The 23,079-nt window shown below is 31.8% G+C and overlaps 2 protein-coding genes across 2 annotated transcripts; both read left to right on the top strand.

The window, feature by feature from the left end:
• The first annotated feature begins 6,636 nt into the window (after window positions 1-6,636).
• LOC134709810 (spore cortex-lytic enzyme-like) lies at window positions 6,637-7,817 on the top strand. The gene is made up of 2 exons (XM_063569949.1): window positions 6,637-6,766; window positions 7,270-7,817. Exons 1-2 carry the CDS (start codon window positions 6,759-6,761, stop codon window positions 7,640-7,642), a joined length of 381 nt encoding a protein of 126 aa, XP_063426019.1. The 5' UTR covers window positions 6,637-6,758; the 3' UTR covers window positions 7,643-7,817.
• An 8,993-nt stretch (window positions 7,818-16,810) lies between these two features.
• LOC134712727 (spore cortex-lytic enzyme-like) lies at window positions 16,811-17,972 on the top strand. The gene is made up of 2 exons (XM_063574565.1): window positions 16,811-16,944; window positions 17,414-17,972. Exons 1-2 carry the CDS (start codon window positions 16,937-16,939, stop codon window positions 17,784-17,786), a joined length of 381 nt encoding a protein of 126 aa, XP_063430635.1. The 5' UTR covers window positions 16,811-16,936; the 3' UTR covers window positions 17,787-17,972.
• The last annotated feature ends 5,107 nt before the right edge of the window (window positions 17,973-23,079 follow it).

Here is a 23,079-nt window from a genome sequence, read left to right as displayed (position 1 = left end):
ACAGTCAATAATTTCAGTATAAGTGTTTGGATGTCTATGAAATTGTACCAAAATGTTCTGTACCACAAAAGGAAGGTTGGAATTGTATTTGGGGTAATTATTCAAAGTGTTTTAAGATTGTACCACAAGATTCAATAACGCAAAAGTAAGGATGGATTGAAGGTTTTCAAGTGGGTCCAAATTAAGGGTGAAAAATTATTAAGATTGAGGATTTTTTACCCATTTTTTAACAAAATTAAATAATAGGGAGTTCTTGCTATGTATTTGTATATTTATATGACATTTCTTTGTTAATTTACTAGATTTAACAATATTAAAAATTGAAATGAATATTTTAAAAGGACTGATAATGAACATGACCAAATGCAGATTTATTTTAGCAGCTTTATAACTATATCTATTTATATCTTTAAGTCTTTTTTATAGTATATTTTTATTTGAGGTTTTGCTATTCCATTGTAAGCTTGACATATCTTGTAGGAATAATAGATCTCATATAAACCTCTCCACTGTTAATGTGCTGAATGAAGCATGAAAAAGTCATAATCTTCAAAATTTATTGTGCCATATTGAAATATAAATAAATATAATAGTGTTGCATGATCCAATTGTCTAAGTTTATTTACCTTTTGAATAACTTGAAATTTACAGCTTACAAGATATTCTTTTCTTTTTGAAGTTTAATGCCACCTTTGTTTAATAAATGCTGTAATTTTATGAAATTTTAGCTATCTTGTTTAATAAGATGGATAAGATTTAGGACTTACAAGAGCTATTAGCCTCCTTTTTAGGGGAAATTGTTTTATTTTACAACAGTTACCATATTTAAGATAATTTTATGTACTAGTTGTTTTATTTAGTATTTTCCCTATGTTTTTCTTGATTTTCTGATTGTTGATCATAAAATAAATGAAAATATTTGCTATGCTTAAATATATATGTTGTAAATTATTTTTAAACATCATTTGAACACAAAATATGGTAAGTTATCTCCTAATGAACTGCTAATACTATATGGAATGTTGTCACTTTATACTCACCACATGTAAAGAAGAATCTGTCTACCCTGCAGGAGCAAATAAGGTCACCCCTCCTTTTTGTATGGGTTCTTGTTGCTTAGGGTTTGTTCTTAGCATTCTTGATTTTAAAATAAAAATCACAGAAGGGTTCAAGGCTTTAGAAAATTAAATTAAACATTTGGTGTACCAGGTTCTAAGCATAGTATCTATGATGAGGGTTTTAAGAAGTTACAAATAAAGATAACAACAAAGATTGATGATAAAGCAATGACAGTGAAACAAGTTATTGTCATAACAAAGATAACCATTGTTGATAAAACGCCATGGTGTCATTACAAGAATATCAACAGGTCGACAAGAAATCATAAGCGAATTCAACCCTATTTATTCGGGAATGTTATAAAATATTTCCCATAAGAATGAAAAGAAAAATCATATATTTCGCTTGTTAAGTCTATATGAAAGTACAGAGCTATAATATGGGAACTCTACACATCTACATTCGTCAACAAGTTTGAAAGGATCATACAACATCAAGCAGCAAGGCTTACAACATAAGACCACAACTCAAAAGAAACTGGCTGGCTCAAATATGCGGCCAAACTAGAACTTTAAGTTCTCCAAAGAACACTCCAGCTAAGAGCCTTTATTTCTGTACAACGAGGTTAAGAGGCATGCTCTTGCTATATAACAAGACGAATATTCAAAGAAAGAACGTCCAAAATTAACAGTCACTGCAAACAATGCAATAGATGTTGTGGAATAACAAGTAAAACACACACAGTGTTTTGACATTAAAACTAGCAAAACAACCTCGAAGACACTGCAGTGTGCGCATCGAGCGTTGAGAGCTTCAAAAATGAGGGACAGTTAAACTCTTAGATCGAAAATAAACTGACAACGCCATTGCTAAAAAAGAAAAAGTCAAACACAAATAATAGTACACAAGACACAACATACAACTATTAAAGAAACACTACACAATACAAAAGACAAAGAAACAGTACACAAAATACAAAAAACAAAGAAACAGTACACAAAAGACAAAGAAATAGTACACAAAAGACAAAGAAACGGTACACAAAATACAAAAAACAAAGAAACAGTACACAAAAGACAAAGAAATAGTACACAAAAGACAAAGAAACAGTACACAAAATACAAAAAACAAAGAAACAGTACACAAAAGACAAAGAAATAGTACACAAAAGACAAAGAAACAGTACACAAAAGACAAAGAAATAGTACACAAGAGACAAAGAAACAGTACACAAAAAACAAAGAAACAGTACACAAAAGACAAAGAAACAGTACACAAAAGACAAAGAAACAGTACACAAAAGACAAAGAAATAGTACACACAAGACAAAGAAATAATACACAAAAGACAAAGAAACAGTACACAAAAGACAAAGAAACAGTACACAAAAGACAAAGAAACAGTACACAAAAGACAAAGAAATAGTACACAAAAGACAAAGAAATAGTACACACAATACAAAGGACAAAGTTAGCCTAAGCCACACGAACCCTACAAAATACTTGGGGTTGGTGATCGTTAAACAATCGAAACGTCAAACTATTACAGCATTATTATTTGAAGCACATAATTGGCAAAACAAAGATGTCGTCTTTCGATTTTGGCCTCTTGTTCAGCTGTCATTATGCCTTAGTTGCAGAACTGTTGTTCTTTGTATAATTACTTTGAAGTTATGTAGGCATGTTGCAATATGTGTTTTTCTGTTTGATCAAATGCTTGTAAAATCCCTGTTCATTGACATGTTAACGCTTTTCACTCTTGGGAATTTTGTATGTTCCTCTTTGTTCAACTTTGTATTTGTTTGGCTTTTTAACTTTTTTGAACTGAGCGTCACTGATGAGTCTTATGTAGACGAAACGCGCGTCTGGCGTATAAAATTATAATCCTGGTACTTTTGATAACTATTTACACCACTGGGTCGATGCCACTGCTGGTGGACGTTTCGTCCCCGAGGGTATCACCAGCCCAGTAGTCAGCACTTCGGTGTTGACATGAATATCAATTATATGGTCATTTTTATAAATTTTCTGTTTACAAAACTTTGAATTATTCGAAAAACTAAGGATTTTCTTACCCCAGGAGTAGATTACCTTAGCCGTATTTGGCACAACTTTTTGGAATTTTGGGTCCTCAATGCTCTTCAACTTTGTATTTGTTTGGCTTTTTAACTATTTTGAACTGAGCGTCACTGATGAGTCTTATGTAGACGAAACGCGCGTCTGGCGTATAAAATTATAATCCTGGTACTTTTGATAACTAATTAAAAAGGTTTCAACTGGCTCGTGCAAAGTAAGATCACAGGAACTTGAAAACTTGAACTCAAAAAGAAATCATTTATACCTTAAAATAACACAATGTTATAAGATTCACAACATATATTAACATGAAACAATTTTCACTGGTTATGATCCAAAATATAACAAAACAAAATAGATACTTCTTGAGCATTGTACAAATTAAAACAGTTTATTTTATGGACTATAATTTTTTTTTTTAGCTTAAACGTTTGATTTTGAATAGCTTTGGAAGGGTTGCCAATGTCAAACAATCACAGATGTATACGCCTTGAAAATTGTAACACATATCCTCACGATTATACTCAATTTACTAAGATAAAAACAATATTGCCCATGCTTAATTAATTAAGGAAACACCTACAAATGAAATGCTACATTCAAAGACAAAGTACTTAAGATTTACATTTATCAATACATTTGCAATACCTTAATACACCACGTACAAGAAAGGTGAATATATTTTTATCACAGATCCTAAGACACAAATCAGGTTAACAGATCCTAACACACAAAACCGGCGTCAGGTAAAGACAACCGTTTCGCAGTTACAATAACAATTCATTCAGACACAAGTTTATAGATTCTGAGACACAAAACATGCGTCAGGTGAAGACAATGGGTTTGCATATCTAGATGAAATCAAAGTTTCTTCAAGCACAAGTTCACAGGTTCAAGGACACAAAACAAGCGTCAGTGAAGACAATGGGTTTGCATATCTAGATGCTATCACAGTTTCTTCTAACACAAGTTCCCAGGTACAAGGACACACAACAAGCGTCAGGTGAAGACAATGGGTTTGCATATCTAGATGCTATCACAGTTTCTTCAAGCACAAGTTCCCAGGTACAAGGACACACAACAAGCGTCAGTGAAGACAATGGGTTTGTATATCTAGATGCTATCACAGTTTCTTCAAGCACAAGTTCCCAGGTACAAGGACACACAACAAGCGTCAGGTGAAGACAATGGGTTTGCATATCTAGATGCAATTACAGTTCCTTCAAGCACAAGTTCACAGGTTCAAGTACACAAAACAGGCGTCAGGTGAATACAATGGGTTTGTCTATCTAGATGCAATCCCAGTTCCTTCTAGCACAAGTTCACATATTCAAGGACACAAAACACGAGTCGTGAAAAGACAACAGGTTTGCAGATGAAATAACAGTTCCGTCGTGTACAAGCTCACATATCATAATACAGAACATACGTTAGGTAGAGACAACGGATTCGCAGTTACAATAATAGTGCCGTCATACACAGGTTCACAGATCATAAGACACAAAACATGCGACAGGTGAAGACCACGAGTTCGTAGATGCAATAACAGTTCATTCAGACACCAGTTCATATGTTCTAAGACACAACACATGCGTGCAGTGAAGACAATTGGTTCGGAGATACAATAACAATTCCTTCAGACACAAGTTCATAGGTTCTAAGACACAAAACATGCGTCAGGGGAAGACAACCGGTTCACATACACAATAACTGTTCTTCAGACACAAAATAAACGTCAGGCGAATACAATATATGACATATATTCACATACATTTATAACAAGAGAAAATGATAAAATATCCTTTTTCTTCAAAATTAATAGCAGAATTTAAAATTTAGAGGGTTACAGTATTTGTTTGTCATATGTTGTGTTTTGTAAAACTGTTGTTTCTCTTTTCATCTTTTTTTTGCTTTTTTGTCAATATTTTAATGTGGATTCTGTCTCTCCCTTCTGCTTTTTAAAGGTGATTGATGACGTATTGATTATTCAGTGCTGTTTTCAGCTCTCAATTAGACGGAAACAATGGCATTAAACAAAGTACAACTTTGAGTTTATTTTTCATCATCACATACCATTGATATATATTTTGCATACTTTGGTCATCATGAAACTAATGTATTACGCAATGTTACGGTAGTATAAGCATAAGTCAATTTTGGAGCAGATTTATGATAGTCCCTGTTTGATTTATTCACTATTTGTTAGCCTAAGGATGATTCAGAGCTTATACATGTTTTAAGACAGCTGTGTATTTATTGAGTTGTTTGATCCTTTACATACTTTCACTTATATTTCTGTATTACATGTATTAAGTCGATTTCTTACATGTCACAAGATATTTCTATTTTAAGAAAATAAACAATATGTTTACACGTATGGCGTGCTGAAACAGGTGATGGAAAATCCCAGTGATCTATTTTTAACGTACTGGACTTTTAGAAAGAGAAAAACTATATAAAAACAGAAACACGAAATTACGAATTCAGATAAACACGATCATGATATCATCAGTATATATCCATTAACTTTTACTTAGTAAGTTCTGAATGGAATTGTGTTGCTTAGAGATATCGGAGATTTTGCAACTAGCACACACACGAATATCTTATTTTTGAAATGTTCCAAAATGATTTTAAGGTGGTATGCGAGTCTAAATCAAAAATGATAGAATTTGTTCATACTTTGCAAAAACGTAATTTATATTGATACATATTCAAAAATATAATAAAAATGAAAGTCTACTGGTTGTGACAAAATGCCACATTTTGTATACATTATATAGAAAAAAGCTTCATTATGTGATTAGAAGTTAAACTTAATGTTAGAATTGTCAAATAAAATGCGAGATAATAGCTTTTAGAAAATGCTTTGAGAATTTCAAAAGAAAATATAGGGTCACCGTCTTCTGGTTAAAATACAAATTAGCAAAATTCCATGTAGATTCCTTCAGAAAAATGCTTTACTTAAGAGTTTCCTCCCCTTCAAATGCCAATTTAAAAATTCTAAAAATCAAGCAATAGTAACACCTAGACTTGTCAAAATATTAATATGTATCAGTTGAAATCTTATAAATTTGTTATTTTAAAGGCTGATGAAAATCAACATATTTAAAACGTCAGTTTACATTGAGGTTTACCTTCTCTTATCAGAAATATAATATTAATGGATACAATTATATTTGTATTAATTCACTACTAAGTTTTGATTTTTTTATACATTTTTAGGGGTATATATATTTTGTTTTGAATCATAAATATTTTTTCAAATGCATCCTTCCTTATTTGGGTACTACAGTTCAAATTCAACTTTAGTGTTTTTTTACATTTGAAATCAGCTAAAGCTAGTTTTGAATAATACACAAAACAAGTACTGAAAACGTCTTGTCTTTAGAATTTCAACAGAGACAAATAGCTCATGATGTCTTTTAACTACTAATAGTTCGTGTACTTGCCAAGGTCAACTGACAATGTCCTTCTTTATTAAGAAATGGAAAACTCCCCATCTTAAAATAGATAACATGAACAATTCTGTATAAACACTATTTTCATAAACTATGTTTGTCGTATATATAAGATGTGTTTGAATGTAACTTCACTGTACTGTAGGACAGAACAAGAATCATTATGTCTAGGTAAGTCCTTTAAATCTTTACACCGTCCAAAGGAGATCATTTAAACGCGTGATTACAGAAAAGAAATATAAGTTATTTGACATTCTGCACCAAACAACCAAATATTAAACTTGAAATAAATGTCTATAGCTAAAAAATTAATATACAAATCTGCGAAAATAAAAACAAAGGTACAGCCTCAGGATATCTGTAAAAAATGATTCTTGTTTCATTCAAGGATTGAATCAGCTTGGTTTTAGATTAAATGTTATAGTAGGGCAATATCACTGAGTCTTATTCTAAGTTTGGCCAGGGAATAGTTATAAAAAGAGTTGTGCATTTTATCTTTTTAAGTACGCAATTTTAGGTAAGGTACGTGTTCATGTTTATTTTTTGGTAAAGATGCGGTATGCACGAATAAGACAGCAACATAACATTTAGTGAAAACTTTTGATAATATAATATATGTGTAGGTGTTCCTTGGGTGACTTCTTACATTATAATTTGTATTTTCCTTTTTGTAGTGACGAAGACATTGTTGGACGAGTAGTGTTCGGAGAATCTAGAGGAGAACCAATTGAAGGACAACGCGCTGTAGCATATACCATAGTCAACAGGACAAATCACCCAGGTTTCCCAAACTCCGTTTGGGAAGTAGCAAATCAGAGGACTGCATCTGGAGGTCATCAGTACGAAACTTTAGATCTAGACTCACATAACAGTGCATGGAACGACCATAAAAGGGGAAATACACAAGAGTACAGAAACGCCATGTCAGCCTCCAGAGATGCTCTCAGTAGAAGAAAACCTGATCCAACTAACGGTGCTACGAGCTTCAACCAAAGTCCAGGACCTAACAAAACAAGAATAGAAAATCACTATTTCTATCGTTATTAGAGAATAGTCTGGACATATTATATATATTTATTTATTCGTATATTCTTGCATATAATTTATGATAATACTTTATGATGTTTGGTATATAATTTAATTGTTGAACTATGCTTTTAGGGGTTTTCATTTTTGTGCGACTTTTTTTCTGTTCTTTGTGTACTAAGAAATTTCCTTGAAATAAATTATCTTTATGTAACATTGGAGATATTATGAACTGTGCTTGTATCTATGATGAGTTTATTTTATGATTTCTTATAATTTTACAGTTTTCACTTTCAAAACCTAAACTATATGGTTTACTTTTATATACTAGTAGTGTGACTTTGATGGACAGATGTCTCATTGACACTAATGCCACACCTCTTTATATCTATATATTATTTGAAAGTACATCGGAAATATCATTTCATTTTAGGTTTGGGATCTTCATTTCAAACGACTCCATCTGCTTGTTATAAACACTACACAAACAAAACTGATTGTAGTAAATTAATCATGAAACTTATCCGCTTACTTCTTAATATTTTATTATTTGATTCGAAACGAAAGTGACTTGAAAAAACTGCCTATTTTTATTTCAATCCAACATCAAAACGAATGTTTCTACTTAAAAGTCATAATAACAATTTGCGTATTTCTTTATTGAATTTAGTAAGGTACTAAAAATGACAGAGCTTGTAATATATAATAAATGATGTGTCTTTTTTACACAATATATTATTTCAATTCAACTAAACGCGACTGAGGATTCACGGAACTAGTACCAGTAGTCAAATTGATATGATCATTTGAAAAAATCAAATTCAGTAAGTAGTTATATAGATGATCTAACTGTTTATTACCAATATAACACATGAAACAAAAGTAGTTAAAATACTACAGTCTATAGACGACTTCCAGTTTTCTTAACAATATGACATCTCTAAAAAGATAGTTGTTCTTTTTAAAACCTATCTTCCTATTTCGCTAGGAAAGACGATATGTCTGTTTTAAGTCCTATAGCTAGTAATCCAACCATCAATATAAAATAAAAGTAGCAAGATACAATGTATACAACCGTCAACCCAAATGAAATTTAGCAGTATTATAGCCGTCAACCTGAATAAAACCTCCAAAATCCAACGAAAGATCTTCGTAAGGTAACCTGTTATTTTAAAGATCTGCTAGTCTTTTGAATTATATAACAATGACAACAAAAGTATCATGATATATGTATTAAATAAAGCAACGGTATATTACCAACGTTCAAACCTTGTAAGTCGAATTAGAGGAGACAAATCAAGTAAACACAAACTGGTAAAATCGCATGAACCCTATGGAAACACGAGCTGGACCGGAAGCGTAAACGTTGTTATTGTCTCCTTCTTTGCATTCATGCGCATGCATTATCAATAAAACAACCAAAACAAAAAAATTCAAAGCCATATTAATTATATGCCACATTCTAAACAATATAATTACCTTGAGAACAGAAATTGGGAAGGTGTCAAAGAGACAACAATCCGACCAAAGTATAAAACAGGCCATTTTATAGTTCAAGACAGAATTCGTCTAAACAGAAAAAAAATTGTTGAATAAGAGTGAGCCCTTTACCTTGACTTTTCCTCTAGTATTTTTTTCCCTTCTTTATATTGGTTATCAGACATATGTTGGATATATACATACATGCAGCGAAAACAGAAAAGCAAAAATTTTACAAAGAAGTTATTTATATCATCAAAATCGAAGAAATAAAACAAAAATGCAATTAAATTCCAAGTTATTTTTCAAAATGGAGAAAATATCTAGATTGTAGAAACTGAGCACTTCTCGGACATATAATTTTCTACGATCTAATTGATTTATTTAGTATCAGATACAATAGGTCTAGGTTAACTGCATGACGTTACTAGTATTTAGCATAAATATTGTCATGTGTCTGTAACACATTTCGCTGGATATTATCCAAGTATATGGATTGCAAATTACTATCCCTATACTCTCTTGGGCTGTAGGTTCATTGTAATTTCTCCTTCGTGCTTGTAATTAGTTAATTTGAGCTTGTACCTTCTTTTAGGTTTATGATGGTACATTCTAGTCTGTAACACCTTGCAGGTTATTGATGTTACATTCAGGTGTCTAGGCTATCTGCATGCCGTTATTTGGCATAGATATTGTCATGTGTCTGTATAGTAACAAATTTCGCTGCATGTTATCCAAGTATACCAAAAGTTGAACTTGCGTTCAATGTATTACGATTGCCAAAATGCATTATTTTTGAAACACATATTTGCCTTTGTTGAAACAGAACTTTCATTTATTTCTTAAATAGAGTAACAATGTTGTATGGATTTTTGATAAAGTTTTTGATATATTATCTCAATGACAAACCTGTAAACAAAATCCTTTTTATGTTAAAAAACTTTCTTTAGCATGTACAAAGAATAATTCGTAAACTACATTCTATCAAAACGGTTACTATTTGTTGTCTGCTCTTTATTTCACGACCTGTTGAAAAAAAATGTTTGAACGCAGTAGATTAGCTCAAAGGATAGAAATTAAGATTTTCAAGTGATTGCTCAGTCAATAAATGTTGTCCTACATGTTTAAGCTAAAATTTGTTGAAAAATAGCAGCTCAATTCTTAGGGACCATTAGCTACTGGGTCCCTAAATATTACTATCCCTCCGCTCTGTTGGACTATAGGTTAAATGTTATTTCTCCTTCGTGCTTTTTATAGGTGAATTTGAGCTCATACCATATTTTAGGATTATGATGGTACATTCAGGTATTTATCATCTTGTAGGTTTATAATGGTACATTCAAGTGTTCAACATCTTGTAGGTTTTATGATGGAACATTGAAGTGTCTTACATGTTGTAGGTTTATGGTGGTACATTCAGGTATTTATCATCTTGTAGGTTTATAATGGTACATTCAAGTGTTCAACATCTTGTAGGTTTTATGGTGGTACATTGAAGTGTCTAACATGTTGTAGGTTTATGGTGGTACATTGAAGTGTCTAACATGTTTTTGGTTTATGATGGTACATTCAGGTTTTTAACATCTTGGAGGTTTATGGTGGTACATTCTGGTATCAGCTTTGTATGACTTCCTGTGCTGCTGTTTATGCAAATGCTTCACTTTCATCATTAGCAAATATATTGACATGTCATTTTGTCCATGATATGGTCATAACTAGACATTTCCATTTTAAATGTTCCATACTTTCGTGGATTTCTTTCATTATACATATGTAGATTCTAGGGACCAAAATCCTGTTGTATTAAAGCCAGTATATGTATACGTTACGTACTCATACATATATAAATCATGACCAAATTAAAAGAGACGAAAAATTAAAAAAAACCCTCATAATTGTAAAATAATCGAACAGCGCCATGCATATAGTTGAAAAAGAAAAATACAAACAGAAAATCAACTACACAAAACACAACATAGTCAACTCAAGAATGAGCAACATTGAGTGTGGTGATCTATAAACAATCGAAACGTCAAACAATTATAGCACCATTATATAAAGCACCTTAATGTCATAACAAAGATGTTCTCTTTTTGTAGAACGCATTGTCAGTTTATCATCGTTGCAATCCTATGAAATCTTGATCTTTACTTTCAATGCATGAACATAATTTGCTGTTATAATCTTGATCATATTATCAGAAAACGTCATTCAAATCGACATTATTTGAGAGAGCCCAGACATTGTTCAGTCTTCAAACAATCGGAAGAAGGAATCATGCTGACTGACTTAGTTAATATATAATGCATATATATACCCCTTACCGTTGAAACATTTAAGATCATAAATGAACTTATTACGAGTTTGGATATAATATTTTTTGATGGTTATATCCTATTAACGACATTACGAAAAAGAAAGAATGTAAAAAAACTTTCAATAATTTTTTTTTCGATGAGCATAATATATGCTGATAACGACTTCTTTTTTTAAAGTTAAAGTCGCTCGATTGTTTTATTTTTAAAGGTTAATATCTGAATTAACATGAAAACCAGTATCTCAACAGTAAGATAGCATCTTCTAATAAAAACAAATGGATATCAGCATTTAGAGAGTATATTCTGGTGAAAACAGGGATATCAGCAGGTTGGTAGCATCTTCTGGTCAGAGAAGGTTTATAGTATCACTTTGTCAGAACGAGGATATCAGTACCTAGCTTTTTTGGAACAATGATATTGGAAGGTAGATAGCATCTTCTGGTAAAAACTTAATATCTGATATAGATACCATTCCGGTCATAACCATGATTTCAGTAGATCTTCTGTTCTGAACAATTTTAAAATAATTTGACAATTATACGTTAAAAATGAGGCAATAATTACATCAGTTTTCAAAGTAACTAATTATATTAATGATAACATTGGTAATTAATCATGATAACATGTGATTACAATGAATGATGTTAATAAATAAAGGTTGTAGCTGTAGCACGATTTGAGTTTAGATTTTATTTGATAAAATGTTCTACAAACAAACTACTAAAACACCCGCACTAAATAGCATGTATAACTAGTGAAAAAACTAAATAAAAGCAGCAAAATAACAGAAGAAAGAAAGAAAAGAATTCCTTTTTGAGCATTGTACAAATAAAACAATGTACCATAGATTGATTGTTTTTTATGCAATTACACACAGGAACGTTCTTAATATATATAACCATGTTTCGTGTAACCAAAGCCTTAACTGTTGATTTCGAATAGCTTTAAAAGGGTTGCCAATGTACATGTCAAACAATCATAGAGGGATACGCCTCCAAATTGTAGCACAAATCCTCATGATTATACTCGATTGACTAAGATAAAAGCAATATTGTCTTTGCTTCATTAATTAAGGAAACCCCATAAGAATCTATTGATGAAATACTACGTTCGAAGACAATTTCGTAGAGGTAGATACATGTTCTGTGTATTTACAAATACATTAGCAATACCTTTACACATCACGTACAAGACAGGTGTATAACAGCTCTTTTATAGATCCTACGACACAAAACATGCGTCACATGCATCAGGTGAAGACAACGGGTTTGCAGATACTATACCAGTTTCTTCAGACACACGTTCACAGATCCTAAAACTCAATACACGCGTCAGGCGAATACAACGGGTTCACAGTAACAGTTCTTCAGACATAAAGTACACGTCTGACGAAGACAATGTATCCAAACACATCTACAATAAGATAAGATTATAGAATCTTTTCATCAAATAAAATAGCAATGTTTATAATTTGGAGGGTTGCATTCTGCGGTTATCATATGTAGTGCTATGTATAACTATCGTTTCGCTCTTCATCGTTTTTTGCTATGTGTTAATATTTGTTTTGTTCTCTCCTCGACGTCTCTGCATCTGTCGCCTCTTTTTAAGGGTGTTTTATGACTAATTGATTATAACGATAAAGTGCTGTTATCAGCTCTCAATTATACGATAATCTGCTAGTCCGAGAACGACTAAGAATCATACAGGTAAGCTAAAGGGGATTATGTTCACAAAGTATTTCACCGTGGTCAATCTTTTTAGGTTGAAAGGACAAAACAATTTATCAAATAAAATGACTGTTTGACTAAAGGGTGTAAAATGCGCTTTTTTGTTTGAGCTCGCTCAGATTATTATGTTTAGAATTTAAAAACTTTCGTATTAAAAAAATGTCGTTCATTTTCTTTATCAACGTGTTTATTTAGGGCCACTTTTTTCCCATTCTTTATAAAGTTGGTAATGATACAGTGCCCATAAAGTGCTATGTAAATATAAACATTAGCGTTTGCATGAGATTTGATCTGGTGTGCAACAGTTTGTAAATTCGTGCTCACGTCTTAAAAACTGGTACGATTTGTACGACTTTCATAGATGGGGCTCATGACTTTTCTCATCTTTCAAACTCGTGCACAAGTTCATAAAGTGACAGTCAAATCTTGTTTATAGGTCGTTCGTACCAAATTGAAAATCGTGTGCACGATTATCAAAGTGTTGCACTCGAGTTTCAAAGTCGTGCGCACGATTTTTCAAACTTAATTCAACATCTGTAAAACGAAAATATACATATGTACATGGCATTCAAGGGGCACCGCAGTAAAACATACTTCTGTTACACTGTACCCTGCGTTTCACATATTTGATATATGTCTAAGAGCAATACATTTTTTTTTAAATATCTGTCAAGAATATAATCCTGGTACCTTTGATAACTATTTTCAGACCCCGTTATTCAATTTTTGAAGTTCAGTCTCTTTAACTTCTAATACAAGTGTTGGTCGTTTCTGATTCTCGTCAAGAGAAAAACAAATGAATTATTTCATTACTCATACACTGCTTGCACCCAACAGCAGATAACCAGATAGCAAAAACACACACAAAACTGAGGGTGAAGGAGGCTCAACAAACTCAATTTATTTTCAATCGCCAAAGTCAACTATTTATATAATTACTATTATGGTTATAGTTTAATGTTTTAATTACAAAAAAGTTATTAATTTGAGATCTCACCGACTTACTCTTACTCGCATTCGAACTCGGGTTGGAGTCATACACCATAGTACAACCAGGTTGCCTGTTTTCATGTTTTATAATTTATGTTTTATGCAGAATTTGATAGCAGATTTCTAACAGTCCCTGTTTATGTTTACTTATTATATAGTTTTAAAGACTCGTGATTATTCGGAGCTTTTACATTTTAAAAGACATTTAGATTTATTTATTGACTTTTTGATCGTATAATACTTTCACTTGTATTTCTGTATTAAGTCGATTTTGTGACAAGATATTTCTATTTTAAGAATATAAACAATATGTTTTCACGTTTTGCGTGCTGAAACAGTTAATGGAAAATCCCGGTGATCTATTTTTTACGTACTGGACTTCTAGAAAGAGCAAAAACCTACATAACAACAGGAACACGAAATTACAAATTCAGTTGAATACAATCATATCATCAGTATTTATATATATCCATTAACTAGTACTTAGTAAGTTCTGAATGGATTTTGATTGCTTTGAGATCTCGGATATTTTGCAACTAGCACATACACGAATATCTTCTTTTTCTATAATGTCTCAAAATATTTAAGTGCCATTATCATTATCAGAATTACTTACACCCCAAGTAGCTTATCAGGTTAATTAACTAACTGAATCATATCTTCGCATGGCGGGTGATGCATGGAGACACGTACCCTGTAGATACATCCGGTTTCTATTCTTATGGAATTCAGGCGATCCCTCCTGATTTTATTTGGTAACCTTAATTGGTCTCTTCTTATTCGATTTTGAACACATATGAACTAGTCTACTATCGTCTTAATTCATCAGATTGATAAGACTCAAGTATTTCCTTAAGGCAGTAAAAGACACTCATTTCTGTGAATCACCACCAAAAAGTGTCATTTTTAGTGAAACTCAATCAAAAGAGCTACATTCGTGTAACTGTGCAGCTTATATACATTTGTATTGTTTCAAAATAGGGATATGAAATATGATTCCTTGCTTAAGGAGAGAGTCACGTTCTCTGCACGTTTAGAACTATTTGACCGTTCGTAGTTAGGTTGTCAGAAACCAACCTCTTTGCTCTATCTAAAATACCTTTAATTCAAGTCATATTTTCTGTCATTTATCAGGGTCAGTTTATTGCCGAACTTACCTATGTGATTTATTATCATTTTGGTCTCGGACGCTTCGTAATGCAAACAGACAACAATCAGTCAATTAATAAAAATTCCTTTTTCCCTCTGCTTTACATATAACAGAGATATAGATATAAGATATACATGTGTTGTTCGCTTTTTTTATTGTAATATTTGAATGATTTTTGAAAATCAACATAAACACTAGCTATCAAATTCAGGATATGTAAAATATTATTCAAATTATGAAAAATTAAAAAAAAGAAAATATGTGTTTGTGCTGACATGAATTATCATTGATATTGTTATATTTATAAATTAACTGTTTACAAAATTTTGATTTTTTTGAAATACTAAGGCTTTTGTACCTCAGGCATAGATTACTTTAGCTGTATTTGGCAAAACTTTTAGGAATTTTGGTCCTCAATGCTCTTCAACTTCGTACTTTATTTGGCCTTTTTAACTTTTTTTGGATTCGAGCGTCACTGATGAGTCTTTTGTAGACGAAACGCGCGTCTGGCGTATATATTAAATTTAGTTCTGGTATCTATGATGAGTTTATTTACAGGGCATATGCTCCATAATATGTAGCTTTGTTTCGTGTGTAATTTAGTATAAACGTCATATATTTAACTATCAAGATGACCCCTAAAACGACCGGTGGTCACATAACACGATATAAACATAAACATAAATATAAAAAGGCATATGGACCTCGTGCAAATGGATTTGTCCATGTGTGTTTGATTTCACATGTTTAAGGTTAAAGAAATAAGTTGATTTTATCCGATTTATTGTGAATCGAATCAATCCATCAAAGGATTTACCTTTGTTGCAATTTCAATGTTCATATTTTTTTCTTTTAATAATCTAGCACGCATCAATCATGCATGATTCGTCTATACCTAAGGGGTTAAATTAAAGTTCACATGAATACGAATTCAATGAAGTCAAATTATTCACTTGCAATTGAATAATTCATCACCGATGTTTCTTAGCTTATTTTGACAAAAGTGAGCCAATTTTATTTTCACCTTTTCACTTTTATCAATGATTGAGCAAAAAAAATTCTCAATTTAAATATGTGATTATCTCATAGCTAGAGCTCCTTGGTGTCTTTTTTAAGGCGTCAGTTTACATTCTGTTATCAGAAATATTTATGTTTATGTATACATTTTTATTTGTATTTTACTTTTTCTTATTACTTTAAGTTGATTTTGTTAAACATTTTTATAGAAGTATACATATTATTTTCATTCATAACTATTGTATCAAATGGCTCCTGCTATTCTTATCTGGGTATCAAATGTCGAATTATTATTCAACTTTAGTTGCTTTTTTTGAATTTTCTTGTATTTAGAAACGGCAAACTTTCCACTTTAAAATAGATAACATGTTACATTCTGTATACAATCTATTTTCAGAAATGATGTTTGTCTTGAGACAAATAGCTCATAATGATTAGTTCATCCACTTGCCAAGGTCAACAATGGTCAGCTGATACTGTCAATCTGTATTTAGAAATGGAAACTATCCATCTAAAAATAGATAACATGTAACATTCTGTATACACACTATTTTCGGAAATTATGTTTGTCGTATATATATAAGATGTGTTTTAATGTAACTTCACTGTATTGTAGGACAGAACAAGAATCATTATGTCTAGGTGAGTACTTTAATGTTTATATATACTAGTATACAAGATCTGAATAAAAAGAGAAGACATTGAAGGGCTCATGATGAAACCATGATTATAGAAAAGAAATATTGGTATTGAACATTCAGAATCAAACATATAATACTTAACTATAATTCTTTATGTTATATTTTATGTAAGAAAGTTTGAAACGTAAATCTTGAAAAACAAAACCTTTTTTTAGCTAGGAGGTATAGAATATGTTTTAAATTAATTGCCTGCTTCTAAAGTATTGAGAGATGGTAGTTACAAAGAGATAGTGGGTTTCATCCCCCCTAGAATGCACTAAAGTTAATGTACGTGCTCAGGTATAGTTTTAAAGATGTGGTATACGCACAGCAACTAAATTTAGGTAAAAGTGAAAATATTTGATGATATATGTATACATGCTTTTTTTTAGTGACATCTTTAATTAAATATTGTAATTTTCCTTTTGTAGCGACGAAGACACTGTTGGACGTGTGGTGTTCGGGGAATCTAGAGGCGAACCATTTGAAGGACAACGTGCTGTAGCATATACCATGGTCAACAGGGCAAATCACTCTGGTTTTCCGAACTCCGTTAGGGACGTAGCAAATCAGAGGACTGCATCGGGAAGACACCAGTACGAAACATTGGATCTACCTGCGCATAACAGTGCATGGGAAGATCATAAAAGGAGAAATACAGAAGAGTACAGAAACGCCATGTCAGCCTCACGAGATGCTCTCAGTAGAAGCAGCGCTGATCCAACTCACGGTGCTACGAGCTTCAACCAAAGTCCCGGGCCTAACAAATCACAAATAGGACATCACTATTTCTATCGTAATTAGATAAAAGTCTTATTTACGATATTCGTATATTCTTACATGGTAAAATAACATTGAGTTTATTTATAATTAATATTATAAGGTGTTGGATATATATATAATTGAATTGATGAACAATGCGTTTTGTGTCATTGCACGACTTCTTCCATTCTTAGAAACTCAACTTGAAATAAAATATCTTCAATCATATATCTATTTTGAGGTTTTTGAAGCCTGTTATATTGGAGATTATCATTTTTTATCTATGATTAGTTGATTAAACAGCTATATGAATAGTTTTCTCGTTTGAATTATTTCACATTGTCATATCGGGGTCTTTTATAGCTGACTATGCGGTATAGGCTTTGCTCATTGTGTAAGGCCGTAAGGTGACCCATAGTTGTTAATGTCTGTGTCATTTTGGTCTCTTGTGGACAGTTGTCTCATTGGCAATCATATCACATCTTCTCTTTTATACTATATGATATTGCATCTGAATATACCATTGAAACTACTATTTGATTGAAGGTTTGACTCTATGTCAAACGAATCGATCTGCTTTTTTCCCCTTAACATCACACAAACAAAACTAATCAATAAACCAATCTACTTACTTGTTAACAATGTATTATTCGATTCTACTTAAACGAAAGCTTTTAATAAAAAAAAATATGTTTTTTCTGCATAATACATTATTTCGCGACTTGTAATAAATTTGAGATGATCATTTAAAAATAAAATAAAAACTGAATTTAAGCAAGTAGTTATACAGACGATCAGACTGTATCTCACCAATAAAACAAATGAAACGAAAGAAGTTAATGATATAGACGCTCTGTATTTTTCTGATCAATAACCAACGTTCCTATTTCAAAGTTGCTCATAACGACAATCTGCCTATTTCTTAGTACTAAAGCTATTATTCTAACCATCAATAATGGAATGAAAAGGTAGTAAACAAAAAGTGTAATAGCAAAAAAAAAAGAACAATAAGGTAAATTCGAAACATAAAGAGCTTAATGAAAAAAATAAAAGCTCAAACACATCTAACGAGTTTAATATAACCTTCAATCCAAACGAAAGACCTTCGTGAAGTAGCTGTTAATTTTATAGATTCTTTTACTTCTAAATAATATATAAACAATGAAAACAAAAGTAGTATGCAATACAGATAAATTAATTTAAGGCAACAGTAGTTCACCAATGTTCAACCTTCGTCATTTGATTTGGAAGAGACAAATCAAGGTTACACAAAATGATAGAATCGCGAGAACTCCATGAACGCATGAGTTAGACCAAGAGCGTAGACGTGGTTATCGTCTCCTTCCTTGCATTCATGCACATGTATTATAAATCAAAACAAACGAAACGCAAATAAATCAAAGACTTATAACCCTATATGCCACATTCCGAACAATATTATTTAATTGAGATAGAAATGGTGAATGTGTCAAATAAACAATAATCCGACCAAATTAGAAATTAAGACAACAGTAGTATACCGCTGTTCGAAAAACCGACCATTTAAAAGTTTAAGACAAGATCAGTGGCGGATCCAGCACTTTTTCTAAGGGGGCGCTGACTGACCCAAGGGGGGCCACTCCAGTCATGATTCAGTGATTCTCTATATAATCCACCAAATTTTCCCACGAAAGCCCTTCCCCCTGGGTCCGCCTATGTAGATTCGTCGTTAAGCAAAATCGTATTGAATAAGAGAAAAACCTTTACAAATGTGTATTACTTACATATACATACATGCAGCGGAAACATTAAAGTGAAAAATTCATTAAAAAGTCATTACAACCATCAAAATCAAAGAAATAAAAATAATGCACTTTAATTCAATCTTATTTTGAAAATGAAGAATAAAATTTGTATTGTAGAAACTGAGCACTTCTTGGAAATAGTTTTCTACGATCTTATTAATTTATTTATGTATCAGCTGCAATATGTTTAGGTTATTTGCATGACGTTTTTTGGCACAAGCTTACATGAATTCTCATAAAAACTATGTAAACCTTGTCATGTGTCTGTACCAGATTTCGTTGGATTTAATCCAAGTATATCAAAAGTTGAACTTGCGTTCATTGTATTGTGATTGCCGTAATGCATTCTTTTGAAACATATATCGGTTTTGTTAACGCAGTACTGATACCTCTATTGCTCATACAAATAGGGTGACAATGTTGTTTTGCATGACTTTCCGTGCTGCTGTTTTTGCAAAGACTCCGGTGCCATCATCAGCAATTATATTTACATGTCATTTTGTCCATGATATGGTCATAACTAAACATTCTCGTAGTAAATGTTCTATACATGTACGAATGTCGATTCTTATACATATGTAGATGCTTTGGATCTTGCATGTTTAGTGGGTTTTTTTCTTTATTTCATTTTATTTCATTTTGTTTTGTTTATTTATTTTATAACATGTATATTATATGTGTTATTCTCGTGAGATTTTGTCTGATGCTTGGTCCGTTTCTGTATGTGTTGCGTTTCGGTGTTGTGTCGTTGTTCTCCTCTTATATTTAATGCGTTTCCCTCGGTTTTAGTTTGTTACCCCGATTTTGTTTTTGTCCATTGATATATGAGTTTTTAACAGCGGTATACTACTGTTGCCTTTATATATTATTGTTGTGGCCAATTTCTTAGTAACCAGTCCTACGGGACTTTTACTGTCAGGATTTCAGTAGTGCAATATCGAAAACCATGAAACTAGAATAATTTACGCCAGGAATTATATGTCTCCTGTTTATTTCATTCAGCTTTTTATAAATGTTCAAATATCTGCATAGATAACGGTCTTAATGCCCTGTGTTATCTAGCCCTTATCTATGAGTGAATTATATTCCATGATATTGATTTCATTCTCTCGTCGACTGGTTCATTTTTTTTCTGGCAAATCTAATGTAATTCTGTCCCAGATTGATGATATCTCTTCTCGGTTGTGTCGATTTTATTGTCTTTGTAACGTTACCTTTTATTATATCTTTAAGTTCTGTTATCTATTCCGGTCTAGCTGGCTAGTAATTCTTTGTTTAGTGTTGTGATAGGCCGGATCCTTGTAGTAGTCCGTAACTGGGTTCAAGTACCTCCAAAAATGTCGTAGATACACCTTTTCGTTTTATATCTAAAAGAAAACTCTGATACATGCTCATATCTTCATACGACGATACCTTGGTTGTACAGGTTCACGAACAATCAATGTTGCTAAGGCCTCCAGATATATCATTTGCTTGTTTTTGATCTTTAAGATTAATTCTTCGCAAAGGCAATTGAATGTAGTTCTTGTTAATCTTAATTGTTCATTATTGCTTCTGGAAATCGTTCTTTCTATTATTTTACGTTATAACAATGGTAAAGCTGACTTATCGGTGCGATGATGGGATTTAACCTTTTGTTTTTCTTGTGTTTGCTCGGAATATTAACATGTGCTGTCATCTATTTCGATGGTATATATCCGGACCTGTGTCAATGGTGACCATCGTTCTTTAATATTGATCATGTGATTTTTTTGTCAACAAATAATGTTTGTGTCATTTTGGTCTTTTGTGGATAGTTGTCTCATTAGCAATCATACCACATTTTCTTTTTTATAAATATGAAAAATTGGACTATTAATTGTCAGTTTTAAATGATTTTCCTTGTCAACTTACAGTTGTATCTAATTCATCTGTTCTTATCTCGTTGTCTTATTAAAATGTACCGTCTGCAACTTACACTCTAGATCGCATATCAATTGATCAACATCTAAAGTTGTTTTTTAAAACTCTTTATCAAATTCATCAGTTTTGAGAGGTTTCCTTTCAAGACAATGTTTTTGTAGTATAGTGCATTTTTCATAGTCAATTAGGTTGTTGGTTCGTTTTATGCTACTGATTAAGGTTGATATTCAGTCATTCGTTTTTGTCATTTCTATGTACTAGGTGTTTCATATTTCAATTTATCTATTAAGCGTTCATTTCAAACATAAAATTTCTTCTTCGGAATTTAGTTCAGTTGTTATATTTTTCTATTTTGAAATGTTTTCTTCTTCTTTCCTTTCTATGTCTATGATTTAAACATTTATTAACCTAACTTAAATTAGCAACGAAGGTTCAGTAGAGTTTGGATTTTTTTTTTTTTTTTTTTTTTTTTTTTTTTTTTAGTTTATCTTTTTCCGCCTAATATTACGTGCACTGTTTTGTCAATAGCTTCCAAGATAGAACCCTTGCCCATATCGTCACTGCATGATTGAATTGTTCAGTAACCACTCTTACATATTCTTTTCAGTTAAAATTGTTCCTAATGTTGACAGTGTATAACTTATACGTGTCATTAATGCACCTTCGAAATTTAAAGCATCACGTATTATGCTTAAAATTATTCTAAGTTGAGGTTTAACCATTTAGGTTATGAATTTTAAGATAAAGCAGTGAATTGGTCCAGTAAAAAAAAGTAAAACAAAATGTGTCTGAAGCAACTGTCAAACTGAATAGTAGATCCCCAAACATAACCATGTCCATATGTTGAGTCAGAGCTGGTTAACTTGTCTATAATTTTAAAATGACTTATACCAAATGTAGTACACTACACTGTAAAATACTTATTGAGAAAATTTGAAATTTTCATTTATGGTTTTAAAGAAATGCGCTTCAAAATAACTTTGTTTTTGGGCCTATATATTGAGCTGTTAAGTAATTCACACTGTATGTTGAATGTTAATTACACTAGATGGTTTACCCATTTCGTGTTCATTCTGTGCTTGGTGACAGTAACAGACAAGCATAATGTCTGTTTTTGATAAGAAATATTTAACTTTCTGCGTCCTTACATTGTGCACATCAAGACTTATCGCTTCAGATCATTGATTTTTTATCTATCCATACCGTTTTTCGAGTTTTTTCTTGATCGTTAGCTCGTCCAGTAGTTTTGTATATATGGTACTAACAGAACATATTCGAAGTTTTAATCTTTTTTTTTCCGAATGGTTGTTGATACAACTTTCGTAATTTGTGTCTTCAAAGTTCATACAAGTAGTGGTCATGTACATGTATAGTGCATGGACATTACTATGTGTCCCTCTTATTTTACACTGTATTGTTCATATGAAAAAACAATTCTAAAAGAAATTTTGAAGACGTTTATGTTGGGACTTTTACAAACCTTGTGTTGAAGATGTCTGATGATTCTTCAATAATAGTTTTGTTTTTAGTTGCTTCTAAGCCTCTGATCTCAACAAACACATTGAAAAAAGTGGGGCGAATTATACCAAAAGAGATACTAAAATTCGTCAGTCGAAAATAAACTAACAACGGCAAAAAATCGAAAAGAC

The sequence above is a fragment of the Mytilus trossulus genome, chromosome 3, assembly GCF_036588685.1.
Source record: "Mytilus trossulus isolate FHL-02 chromosome 3, PNRI_Mtr1.1.1.hap1, whole genome shotgun sequence".
In the NCBI taxonomy this organism is placed as follows: Eukaryota; Metazoa; Mollusca; class Bivalvia; order Mytilida; family Mytilidae; genus Mytilus; species Mytilus trossulus.
The sequence above is the reverse complement of the archived record's forward strand: the minus strand, read 5'-3'. Positions and strand labels throughout refer to the sequence as shown.